Genomic DNA, 13,076 nt, shown 5'->3' with positions numbered 1-13,076 from the left:
GGGTTGGAGAGACTGCTCAATGGTTAAGAGCACTTGCTGCATTTCCAGAGGACCTGAGTTCAGTTCCCAGCATCCACATTAGTTGTCTCACACTCACCTGGTTATACACTACCTGGTATACTCATGTGCTCACACACAAATAAAAATAAATCTCTAAAAACAAACAACACAAAAACCTTAAATCTTAAAATTCATTAATTTCAAGAAGCTAAGATTATAAGCCTATGCTGCTGTGGCTAACCTTTTTGGGTTTGGTTTTTTGTTTATTTTATTTTATTTTTTTGAGACTGGGTAATACGTAGTCCAGGCTGGCCTTAAGCTTATTGTATAACTGAGAATGACCTTGAACTCCTAATCCTCCTATCTCAACTTCCAAATGCTCAGATCATAGGTGTGCACCACCCTGCCTAGTCCAACCTGATTTTGTTTTAAGAGGTGCTGTGATAACATTTAAAACTGTTTACCTTTTCTCTCATTATTTTTGAAGATTAATTCAGTTCTGATAACATGTTTTGTTTGGGTTTTTCCCCCGTTCTAGAGCTCGTGCAGAAGCTGAAGATGCAAGGCAAAAAGCAAAAGACGATGATGATGTAAGTTTATGATTTGGCGCTGTTTTTCTTACAGCTTTTGGATATTTGGGAGTTCCTTTCTAATATTTAATTTTATGGGTCATGAATAACTGGCTCATGTTTGTACATGCTGTATTTTCTAGTGTTGTGCGCTAACTTTTCCTTAGTGGTTCAGTGTTCTGACCTATGTTAGCATGCTATTATTTCTGATTTTTAAAAAGTAAGGTTTTCCAACTTAGATGCAAGATTGTAAAACATCTGTAGCGAACTTCTGCCCTCCAGGGTTCTTCCATTGTGTTGTAAGCCTGTATTCAAGACCTCCTCCCTCCTTCAGTAAAAGGCATTCATTCAGCATTGAAAAAAAAAAAAGAAAGAAACAAAAAGCAAGAAAACCTGACCAAAAAAACAAACAACAACAAAAAACAAAAACAGCGGGGTGGCGGTGGCACACACCTTTAATCCCAGCACTCGGGAGGCAGAGCCAGGCCGATCTCTGTGAGTTCAAGGCCAGCCTGGGCTACAGAGTGAGACCCAGGACATGCACTACAACCTGTACACAAAGAAACTCTGTCTCGGAAAAAAACAAAACAAAACAAAAATCTAAATAAATAAATGTAATTTAAAAACAAAAAAAAAAATTGTGAACATGGTGGTTAAGTCTTGCTATGGACCTGACTGGCTGTGGGTTGCCTAGGAGACACTCCTCTGTGTGTATATGAGGCCTGTTTCCAGGGGGCTTGAATAAAGAGACTGAGAAATAAAAATTAAAAAGAAAAAAAGAAAAAAAAAAAAAAAAAGGTCAGGTTTTGTTAGGTAGCCCAGACAGGCCTCAAACTTAACAATCCTGTAACCACACACATCACACATAATGTGGCACACATGTGTACACACACATACAATTAATTTTATGTGTTTTGCTTGCCTGTATGTCTGTATACCACATGTGTACCTGGTCCCAAGAATCCAGAAGAAGTCATTAATTAATTGATTGATTGATTGATTAGTTAAATTTTTTTGGGTGGGCTTGCATATAAAGGTACTTGTTGCCAAGCCTGATGATCTGAGTTTAATCCCCAGGACCACATAGTAGAAAGAGAGAACTGACTCCCACAAGTTGTCCACATGTATGTTGTAGAATGCATACATCCATACAGATACATAGATTCACATTACACACAAAACACACAGACACACTAAATTATAAATATAATTTTTTGGGGGGGTTGGTTTTGAGACAGGGTGTCTCTGTGTAGTTTTGGAGCCTTTCCTGGAACTCACTCTATAGCCCAGGCTGGCCTCGAATTCACAGAGATCTGCCTGCCTCTGCCTCCCAAGTGTTGATTAAAGATTTGCACCACAACCACCCAGCTATAAATATAATTTTTTAAAAGCCTAGAATTGCCAAAAATTTCTCCCAACCCACATGAAGCCATGATTCTTTCTCATTTATTTAACTAAAAAAAATTTCCAAAAAAAAAGAGTCTCACTTGAATGAATGTCTTCATTGGGCTGGTCTGTGGGCATATCTGTGAGGGATTGTCTTGCTAATTGATAAGGGAGAGCCAAGACTATTATGGATGGAACCATCCCTAGGCAGATAATGCTGGGCTCTATAGGAAAGCTAGACAAGCATAGGCCAGAAAACAAGCTAGCAAGTAACGTTTGTCCATGGTTTCTGCTTTAAGTTCTGCTTATGTTTCTCCTTTGATTTCCCTTGACGGACTCTAACCTGTCAAGTATAAACCCAATAAATCTTTTCTTCCCCTAAGTTACTTTTGGTCACTGTTTTATCAATGCACAGGAAAGGAACTAGGAGACACACACATACATAGTTGACATTTCCATGAAGATCTTAGAGTAGCATATCAAGTCTGTATAAACAACAGCTAATTTTTTTTTTTTATCTCCTGCCCCAAATATGCACTAAATTTTCTTTCTGAAACATTCTCACTTTGTAACCCCTATTTGGCTTGAAACTCACTATGTAGATCAGGCTAGCTTCAAACTCATAGAGATCTGCCTACTTTTTGCCTCCTGACTTATGGGATTAAAAGTCTGCACCACCATACCCAGCATCAGAATTCTTTAATAAAATATTAAAATAATATGTTTGTATTTGGAAATTAAATTACCTATTTCTGTATATTTCTACAAAGTATGGTGTTGGTTTTGTTTCATACTACATTTAGGGACAGAGGGCTTGACTCAGTGGTAGAACACTTGGCTAGCATACTCGAGGCCCTGGTTTAATCCCTAGTACCACAGAAACACTATATTCCATCTTGGAGACTTGCTGTTTTCTTTTAAGTATACTTTGAGACTCTCTTGTGTTGCAGTAACTGCTGTAGTTCATTCCATTATATGAATGCTCTACAGTTTTTCTGTTTCCTTGTTAATGAATATTTAGGTTGTTTCAGCTTTTTATCACAGCAAACAATCCTGTTGTTAAAAGCAATATGGAGAGATGGCTCAGCAGTTAAGAGCATTGATTGACTGCTCTTTTAGAGGGCCTGTGTTCAATTCCCAGCATCCACATGGCAGCTCACACCTGTCTGTAACTCCAGTTTCAGAGGATCTGACTCTCACACAGACATACATGTGGGCAAAACACCAATGAACATAAAATAAGAATAAATTATTTTTTAAAAAAGCATTATAATAAACCAGGTGTGGTACTTGCTTGTTGTCTTATGGTTTTCTATTTCTGTAAAGAAACACCATGACCATGGCAACTCTTAATTGGGGTGGCTCGCTTACAGTTTCAGAGGTTCAGTCCATTATCATCATCACCACGGGGAGCATGGGGGAGTGCAGGCAGATGTGGTGCTGGAACTGAGTTTTGCATCTTGCAGGCAGTAGGAAGTGTCCTGAGCATAAGAAACCTCAAAGCCCACCCCCACAGTGACACACTTCCTCCAACAAGGCCATACACACTCCAACAAAGCCACACCTCCTAATAATGCCACTCCCTATGAGATAATTGGCCAATTATGGGGGCCAATTGCATTCAAACTACTACACTTGTGACCGCAGCATGTAAAAAGACTGAGGTAAGAGGATGGCAGGTTTGGGCTATGTGTAGGGATGTCAGTTGTACTAGCCTGCATTACATAGTAAGATATTGTCTAAAACAAAAAAACAGCCAGGTGTAATGGTGCACCCTCTAATCCCAATACTCAAGGCAGGAAGGGTTTTGTGACTCTGAGTTCAGTCTGTTCTACATAGGGAGTTCCAGGGCTATGTATGTAGTAAGAACTTGTCTCAACATCAACACCTCCAATAAAAGAAAAGAAAAAGAAGCAAACAAAAAGCCAGAACAATATAGTACAGTACGAGTCTTTGGTATGGAGATTTCTGTCTCTTCTCCCCATCCCCACCCCCAGTATACCTAGTAGTACTATTACTGTGTTGCTGATGTCAGAGACAGGATTTCTCTGTGTAGCCCTGGCTGTCCTGGAACTCACTCTAGACCAGGCTGGCCTCAAATTCAAAGAGATCCGCCTGCTTCTGTCTCCAGAGTGCTGGAATTAAAGGCTGGCCTTGAACTCAGAGATCTGCCTGCCTCTGGGCAGAATTCAGGCCTTTTGCTATTTGTGAATGACTTTTATTTGAGGAGGTAGGCTAAGTTTTGAGGCAGGAAGACAAAGTGGAAAGATTGCTAAGAGCTTCGTTCACATTCTGTCTCACTGTTCCAAGATTTCAGTCTTGATCTAAAATGTACATGCTCCTCTCAACAAAACCAAACCCTATAATTAAACCTACCTGCTTCCCCAGAAGAAGGTTGAGAAGCAGCAGCAGAAGGAAGTTAACTTTGACATGTTCTTTGCAGCCTTCCTGCTGTATGTCTTCCATGTTCATATTCTATTCCCTGTAGCAATAATTCTGACTTAATCTTGTGTTTCCACTGGTGGTGTGTTGTTGTTTTGTTTGTTTTTACTGCTATAGTTCAGTTCCTTAGCAACTAGATAATAAGTTCACTATTTATGTTGGCTTCTGGATATGTCAATGGATTGATAATTTGAGATAAATGAACCTCTTTTGGAACTAATTGTAACTGTTTTCTGATTGTCACAGACCATGAATTTAAAATGTTACAATAATGTTTCCAAGTAAAATTTATGAGGGCATATTAAATCTCTTTATTTGGTATTAGCTGAAAATTTATAATTTAAATTCTTTTACATGTTCAATATTAATGTTTATATACTCAGAAATTAAATTGCCTACTTCCTTTAAGTCCTATATAAAAATTTGAGTATCTGATTTTATTTTATAAGGACATTTTAAAGTCATTAAATTAAAACATTTCTTTTTTAATTTTTTTATTAAGAAATTTTCTATTTATTTTACATTCCAACCACAGATTCCCCTCCCTTCCCTCCTCCCAGCCTCCAGCCTTCCCAAAACATTTCTTTATTAAACTCTAAAGAAATGTTTAAAAACTTAAGATTTGGTTTCAGTGTGAGGTTAACACCAAAACATATATAAACTTCATTGTGATTTGCCCTCCTCTTAACCTTCTAGAGTGACATTCCCACAGCCCAGAGGAAGCGGTTCACTAGAGTGGAAATGGCCCGAGTTCTCATGGAGAGAAACCAATACAAAGAGAGGCTGATGGAACTTCAAGAAGCTGTTCGATGGACAGAGATGATCCGGTCGGTATCAATGAGGACCCTGATGTTTCCTGTTGTTTCGCTAGATGCATATGCTCCTTCATTGCCAGCTAAAGTCCTGCCTAAGGGTTCATGCCATTTTGTTTGTTCACTAGGAGAAATTTTCTCAGTTTACATTTAGACTAGTAATAGAACAAGATCATAGATAGCCCAAAGACTAGGTGTCTTTTGAGATAGTACAGGACCATGGAGGATGCTACCATAACCTAACCTGTAAAGATAATTGTTGTTACTTAGGAATAATGGTCATTTTAAAAAAATAGAAAATTGATATTATTCTTTCCCTGTCAATTTCACATGCAGTCTTTAATTAGTATCTCCCTTAAAATATACCTGACTCTCCCCTCCTTCATGCAGAATGTACCTTCTATTTTAGTCAGCTAGATCTTTGTTTTCATCATTAACATGTTGTAATGGTTCCTGTTAATGGAGTTATGTGCCAGTATGTGCACACAGTGCAATATAGTCATCAAATCCAGCCTCTCTTTAGTCACTCTCCCCACCTGCTATCCTCTAGTAATTGCTATTTTGCATTCAAGCTGACTTCTTTTTAAACTTCCACCTGTGAGAGGACACTTAGTTTTCCTTTATTGACTCTTAAAGCTCACCTAGTGCTGCCATCCAGTGGTCACAGTCTCAGTAACAGTGTTCCTTTAATTCAGAAACAGCTCTTGAAGTTTGCCAATTGACTTCCTGTTAATTTACTCATATTCTTGAGTTTGGGTTATCACATGAAATTTATACCTTAGTTTACAAATCTAACCGCCAGCCTTTACTTCCTTATAATTACATCATTTTTAGCACTACCTACTTATTAAGTGGCCTATTCAGAGCAGTATAGTTACAAACTGTTTTGTGAGTTAAAAGTGCAGATAAAAAAAAAAAACCTTCAGGTTAGGACAGGGATTTATAAGGCAGTATTTTAAAGAGGGAGCTAGCTAGCTAGCTTTTCAATATTTTTTTTCTTGCTTTGCTAATATTTGTTTTTTTGAGGGAAGGTCTTGCTCCAAACTGGCCCCAAATTTGTGATCCTTCTACCTCAGTTCCATGAGTGCTGGAGTACATTAATGTACCATTATTAATGTACCAGCTTAAATACTTGAATATTGTTAGTCATAGTAGTCCACTCCTGTAGGCTAGCCACTTAGAGAGCACTGCTTATGACCAAAAGTTCAGAGCTAACCTGGACAACATAGTAGACCTTGTTTCTTAACAATAACAAAAGAGTGGAAAATTTTAAATACCAACATTGATGCTTGTTGGCTTAATTTGTCTAACCCAGGAATAATCTGACAAGAGTCAGAGCTCTTTAAGGAGGTCTAGCTATCGAAGCAGGGTTAGATTTAGCAGGCTATTTCATGAAAGATCAAAGCAACTGTTTGCTAAATTCAATTGTTGACTTTGTGTAGCCCATGAATTTCCTGGGTCTTTTGCTCTTTGGAGAAAGAGTAGAACACCTATCTAATAATACTTTTTTTTTTTTTTAGGGCATCACGAGAAAACCCAGCCATGCAAGAAAAAAAAAGGTCCAGCATCTGGCAGTTGTAAGTATACTGAGGACCGTAAGCATAGGTGGTGTTTCATGACAAGAACATTACACTGACTTTTCCCAGTTGGGAGGAAATAGCTGAACTGAAGTTCTTCTCTTTAATATGCAGCATGCCAACACGGTAAGGCTGTGCTTGAGGACCCAAAGTAGGCTTTCGTAAGCTGCATTGTGTTGGTTATGCATTTGATGGAATCTTCTGCCAATTTACATAAAATAGTGGGGGATTGTTTGTAAAATTGACAGTTACATGAATCCCCATCAAAGGAAAGATGAGAAATTTAGTATTTGTACTGCTTGGTTTGTCTGTGTGTGTTAAACTGTTATGTTTGTACCAGAAGTACCGTGTGTTTACTGAAGTTAAAACTTACCTTTTAGTATTAGTCTGCTTACTGAAAGCATAAATATTTTAAAACTGTGGACATGAAAATAGTTGCTTAAATTGAGCTTAGAAAATTCATGATACAAGTTATCTTGGTGATGTGACTGTCCTTAGGGCTGCACACTAAGCTTCTGCTGTCATCACACAGTCATTACCTTGCTGCTTAACAACCACTGTGACGTTGTCCCCAATAGGAGCTAGCCAAGGAACCTTTGTATTGTTTTTATTCTGTAGAAGCTTTCTAGATGCAGGAGCATCTCTTTCATTGTGGAACTTGCTGATTAAAGAACAGGCGTCTGGCATTCTAAGCAATAGTTTTCTCCTGAATGACCAAGTTTGGCTGTGACTGACTACTCAGCTTTAGTATAACTATAAAAACTGGTTTTGCTAATGTCTAACTCACTGCCTTGCAAAGTCTTTGAAATTTTCCTAAGCATAAAAATTTATGGAAAATCCAGTATTGGTTTTCACAGTGCATATGATACATATACTTGTGGATTTTGTTTGTTTGATTGTTTTGTTTTGTTAGTTTCAGCCGACTTTTTAGCTCTTCAAGTAATGCAACAAAGAAGCCTGAACCCCCTGTGAATCTGAAGTACAATGCACCCACTTCTCACGTGACTCCCTCAGTAAAGAAAAGAAGCAGCACCTTAGCGCAGCTCCCTGGTGATAAGTCCAAGGCGTTCGATTTCCTTAGTGAGGAGTAAGTATTCCATACAACAGTCATGCCTAGAGTAAGTTCATCGCTGGAATCTCTCATCCCTTCCTGACTCCTTCACAGAAATTCAGATAACTCTAAAGAAACTATTTCTAGCCAGACATAATAGCTTAGCCTTGTTAATTCTAGTACACAGGAGGATCATCACTATTTCATGGCCAGCCTGGTCTGTGTAGACGGTTCAGGCTAGCATCAGCTACATACACACTTAAACCCCATTTTAATGAACAAAGGAAATTATGTTGTGGGCTGGGTTGTAGAGAGAAGAAAAAAGAAGGATGGGTTTCTATATCGTGGATGGATGCCTTTAAAGTAAATTACCTATAGGGCTATGTAATGGAAACTGAGGCAGGGGGATTGCAATTTTGAGGACATCCTGGGCCCCAAAATGAATGAATGAATGAGTGAATGAATGAATGAATGAATGACTTGTAGCCAGTACTTGGGAAAGTTGCACTTCACCCTGCCAGTGCATGCTCAGCAGGTAAGGGTGCTTGCCAGCAACCTCAGTAAACTGAGGTTGATTCCTGGGACCCACATGTTAGAAGGAAAGAGCTGCCTTCCATAAGTTGTCCCCCCCCCACCCCCCGCACATTATAGCACACACACACAGATGCACAATAAATAAAATGTAATACTAATTTTTAAAAAAAGAAAATTGCACTTCGTAGTTTTCATAAGGAAAAAGAATTTTTGTTGACACAATAGCATTGATAAATATCAATAGAAATACTGACTACTGGGCCTGGAGAGATGGCTCAGTGGTTAAGAGCACTGGCTGCTCTTCCAGAGGACCCAGGTTCAATTCCCAGCATCCACATGGCAGCTCACAACTGTCTGTAACTCTAAGATCTGACCCCTCACACAGACATAAACGCAGGCAAAACACCAATGCACATAAAATAAAAATAAATTATTAAAAAAAATACTTAATTTAAGGCTTTAATCCTAAGTTTTTAATATTTTCCTTGGTTGTCAAAAGGACTTCTGACTCTGCATGTGGACAAATAATCTCTTAGAGCCATTTATTTTTCTCTCTGAAAAATTATTATAACCTATTTTTTGTTTGTTTGTTTGTTTGTTTTGTTTTTCTTTTTTTTTTTTTTTTTTTTTTTGGTTTTCCGAGACAGGGTTTCTCTGTGTAGCTTTGCGCCTTTCCTGGAGCTCACTTGGTAGCCCAGGCTGGCCTTGAACTCACAGAGATCCGCCTGGCTCTGCCTCCCGAGTGCTGGGATTAAAGGCGTGCGCCACCACCGCCCGGCTTGTTTTGTTTTTCAAGACAGGGTTTTTCTGGGTAGCTTTGGAGCCTATCCTGGAATTCACTCTGTAGACCAGGCTGTTCTTGAACTCACAGAGATCCACCTGCCTCTGCCTCCCAACTGCTGGGATAAAAGGTGTGCACCACCACCGCCCGGCCGTATTATAACCTGTTTCAAAGGTGTTAGGTTAATATTGTATTGTACACTATGTATAGTGTCTGACATACCAGTAGATTTGCAAACTGTGATTTATGCAGAAAGTCACCTCACAAAAAGATAAATGGTCAAAAGAAAGAGAATTTATTTTTAGAATCATTTTTATATTTATTCCATATCTCTGAAGCTTACTAAGTCAGTTTGCCTTTTTGTCTTCTAACATAAGTGAACAGGAGCTAAAGAGCTGGCTCTGAGGTTAAGAACATTTATGTTCTTCCAGAGGACCTGGGTCTGGTTCCCAGCACCCATGTGGTGGCTTGCAGTGATCTGAAACTCCAGTCCTAGGGAATCCAATGTTCTCTTCTGGCATCTGAGGATACCAGGCATTCACATGGTGCACAGACATTCATGTAGGCAAAACACTCAGAATACATAAAATAATTAAATTTTTAAAAAATGAAATAGTGAGTTGAATCTAAAAGTTTAACTTAATCACCCCCCTGAGCATACTATGGCACAATATCTGGCATTAGAAAATTCTTAGTATTTGTTAAATAAGAATAGGAAGATCCCAAATTATTTTAGAACATTTTCCTTTTATATATAGCATCTGAAACCTCCTAAGTTTGATAACTCAATTTAATACAACATGCTGCTTACTACCTGCAGAAGGCTGGTTTCACAAACAGGAAAAGATCAGCTTTGGTATAATCCTTGTGTTCGAATGGGGCATGTGGATCGTGTATCCCAGGATGGCCTTGAATTCTCTATGAAACTGAGGGTGACTCAGACTGAGATTAGAGTTTTTGTTGCATTCACTTAATTAAATCTGCAAATGTCTTCTTTTAGAACTGAGGCTAGTTTAGCTTCCCGCAGAGAGCAAAAGAGAGAGCAGTATCGGCAGGTGAAGGCGCATGTTCAGAAGGAAGATGGTCGAGTACAAGCTTTCGGCTGGAGTCTGCCTCAGAAGTACAAACAGGTAACTTGGGGATGTGATGAGAGCATCTAGCAGGGAATGCAGGTTGAGAGAAGTATGCATGGAAATGTGAATTGAAAATACTATCATAAATTGCTCATTTCAGCCTGCTTGGACTTGGCACATTTATAGAAATACGGAGAATAGGGGTTTTCAGGCTATTTTCTAGAGCCCTACAATGTAAATAAAACATTCTAGGTCTATACTCCTAAAAAACTAAGCTTTTCTGTATACAAACGTACTCGTGTGTGTGTACATGTGTAGTACACCTGCCTCCTATTGAGCTTGTCTACTTATTGTCTGTACTTGCTACTTGAGTTTTTGCTTATTTTTCAAGTAAGAATGACAGAATCAAGCTGAACTTAATTTCAGGAATTGCCTATGTCTCAGTGGTTCTGTAAGTTCAGTGTTAATGGGACTTACTAATATGTATTCCCCCTCCATTAGGTGGCCAATGGTCAAGGGGAAAATAAGATGAAAAATCTACCTGTGCCTGTCTATCTCAGACCACTAGATGAAAAAGATGCATCTATGAAGGTAAGCTAATTGTGACACTGAAGGAAAGACTTTAGGAGTAAACCCTCACCCCACCCCACCCCCCAAAAAAACAACTATTTAAACAGTATTTTTTGTAGTAAAATGGTTTCTCATTTTAAAACGTAATTTTTTGTATTTTGTGACAGAATCTATATAATCCAGGATGGCCTTGAACTCTTTTTTTTCTTCCATGTTTTGGGCTCAACCCCTTTATCTTTGCCTCATTCTCCTAAGTGCTATTATTTTAGACATGTGCTACCACATCCAATATATAGCATTAGAAGTACATTAAAACACCCATGGTTCCACCTTTAATTATTTTAAGAAAAGGTGAAAATTTTCTTACTATTTGTAGAGAAAAAAATGACTTAATTTCTTTCTCTCTCACTCCCTACCTCCGAGAAGCTGTGGTGTGCTGTAGGAGTCAATTTATCTGGTGGCAAGACGAGAGATGGTGGTTCTGTTGTTGGAGCAAGTGTATTTTACAAGGATGTTGCTGGTCTGGACACTGAAGGCAGTAAACAGCGAAGTGCATCTCAGAGTAGTTTAGATAAGTTGGATCAAGAACTCAAGGCAAGTATGCACTAATATTTGACCTCCTGGTTTATGAGTGTAGAAGTTCAACTCTTAAATACAAAACTTATTTGGGAGATACTGACTCTTTTTTTAACCACCCATCTGTATAACTACTAGTTTTACTCTAGTAATAATGATAAACAATTATAGTTCGACCCTTCCAAATAATCTGGAAATAATTTGAAATAATACTGCATTTTAGTATAAGAACACAGTCTTAGGGATATTTTCACATTCATGTAATTTTAAACATTTTCCTCTGCCTACTCAGGAACAGCAAAAAGAATTAAAAAATCAAGAAGAATTGTCCAGTCAAGTATGGATCTGTACTAGCACCCATTCAGCTACAAAGGTTATCATCATTGATGCTGTTCAGCCTGGCAACATCCTAGATAGTTTCACTGTTTGCAATTCTCATGTTCTGTGCATTGCAAGTGTCCCAGGTAAAGCAAGTTTCTTGCTGCTCCCTCTCTGTACTCTCTATGCTTCCTTCCAGGTGGAAATGCATGTGCCTTGTTGTTTACAGGTTTTATGTTCTAGTAAGAGAAGATTTAAAGTAAACTGGAAGTCATTGAATGTTCTTTAACTATTGAAAAATAGTGTGAAGGATATTTTAAAAATGGCAATAGGAGAAGATAGCTGTTGATTGAGGATGATGAGCTCCCTAGATTAATTAGTACAGGAGTGAAGCCAGGATATTAAGTTGAATATGATGCATGATTTACATTAATTTTTTGGCCACTTTTTATTTATTTATTTGTTTGTTTGTTTATTTATTTATTTATTTGGTTTTTTGAGACAGGGTTTCTCTGTGTAGCTTTGTGTCTTTCCTGGAACTCACTTGGTAGCCCAGACTGGCCTTGAACTCACAGAGATCCACCTGGCTCTGCCTCCCAAGTGCTGGGATTAAAGGCATGTGCCACTACCGCTGGTTGGCCCCATTTGTTAACTGATTATATTGTATATTGGCTATTTGACCACTAATTCGTTTTCTTTTTTACTTACTATATAAATAGTTACTAATTCCTGAAAATGTGGGACCCTTTTCAGTCTTTAAAAATTTTTTTTATTGTGTATGTGTATGGTGTGTAGAGAAACTGCATATGCTATGGTACATGTATGGAGGTCAGAGGACTTTATGGAGTTGATTCTCTTCTTCAACCTGAAAACGGTTCCTGGGATCAGACTTGGAGCATCAGGCTCATGCAGCAGGTGCTTTGCCAACTGAGCATCATGCTATCATCTTTTCTGTTTTGTAGTATTATGGCTTAGCCAGGTGTGGTGGTATACACCTAGAATCCCAGCTTTTGGGAGGTGGAAGCAGGAAGATCAGGACTGTAAGGTCAGCCTTGACTACATAGAGTTCAAGGCCAGCGTGGATCAAGTGAGACCTTGTCTCCAAAAACCACACCTGCTCCATTTTGTTGTCTAACTTTAATTATCCATATTATAAATACTTTTTAATTTTTTTATTTATTATTGTGTATAGGAATATACCCATGCCACAGTGCATGTATAGAAACCAAAAGAAAACTTTAGGGAGATATAGGGACCAAACTCAAGTCATCAGGTTTATGCAACAGATGTTCTTTACCTTCGGATCATGTTGCCTGCCTTATCTCATAGAAAACAAAACAAAAAAGCAGGTATTATCTCTAACATGTTTTTCATTAGAATAGAAACT

General features: G+C 38.4%; 1 protein-coding gene across 15 annotated transcripts in view; it reads left to right on the top strand.

The window, feature by feature from the left end:
- Spag9 (sperm associated antigen 9) overlaps positions 1-13,076 on the top strand; it is a 133,699-nt gene that overhangs the window by 96,799 nt on the left and 23,824 nt on the right. For all 15 annotated transcript variants that reach the window (XM_028868917.2, XM_028868915.2, XM_028868916.2 and 12 more), the window contains 8 exons: positions 539-590; positions 5,094-5,224; positions 6,730-6,786; positions 7,700-7,873; positions 10,153-10,282; positions 10,727-10,816; positions 11,222-11,389; positions 11,664-11,835. In XM_028868917.2, coding sequence (XP_028724750.1) covers positions 539-590; positions 5,094-5,224; positions 6,730-6,786; positions 7,700-7,873; positions 10,153-10,282; positions 10,727-10,816; positions 11,222-11,389; positions 11,664-11,835 — 974 coding nt within the window. The remainder of the gene's footprint in view (positions 1-538; positions 591-5,093; positions 5,225-6,729; positions 6,787-7,699; positions 7,874-10,152; positions 10,283-10,726; positions 10,817-11,221; positions 11,390-11,663; positions 11,836-13,076) is intronic.

Source organism: Peromyscus leucopus, chromosome 8b (assembly GCF_004664715.2).
Source record: "Peromyscus leucopus breed LL Stock chromosome 8b, UCI_PerLeu_2.1, whole genome shotgun sequence".
NCBI classification, from domain to species: Eukaryota; Metazoa; Chordata; class Mammalia; order Rodentia; family Cricetidae; genus Peromyscus; species Peromyscus leucopus.
The sequence above is the reverse complement of the archived record's forward strand: the minus strand, read 5'-3'. Positions and strand labels throughout refer to the sequence as shown.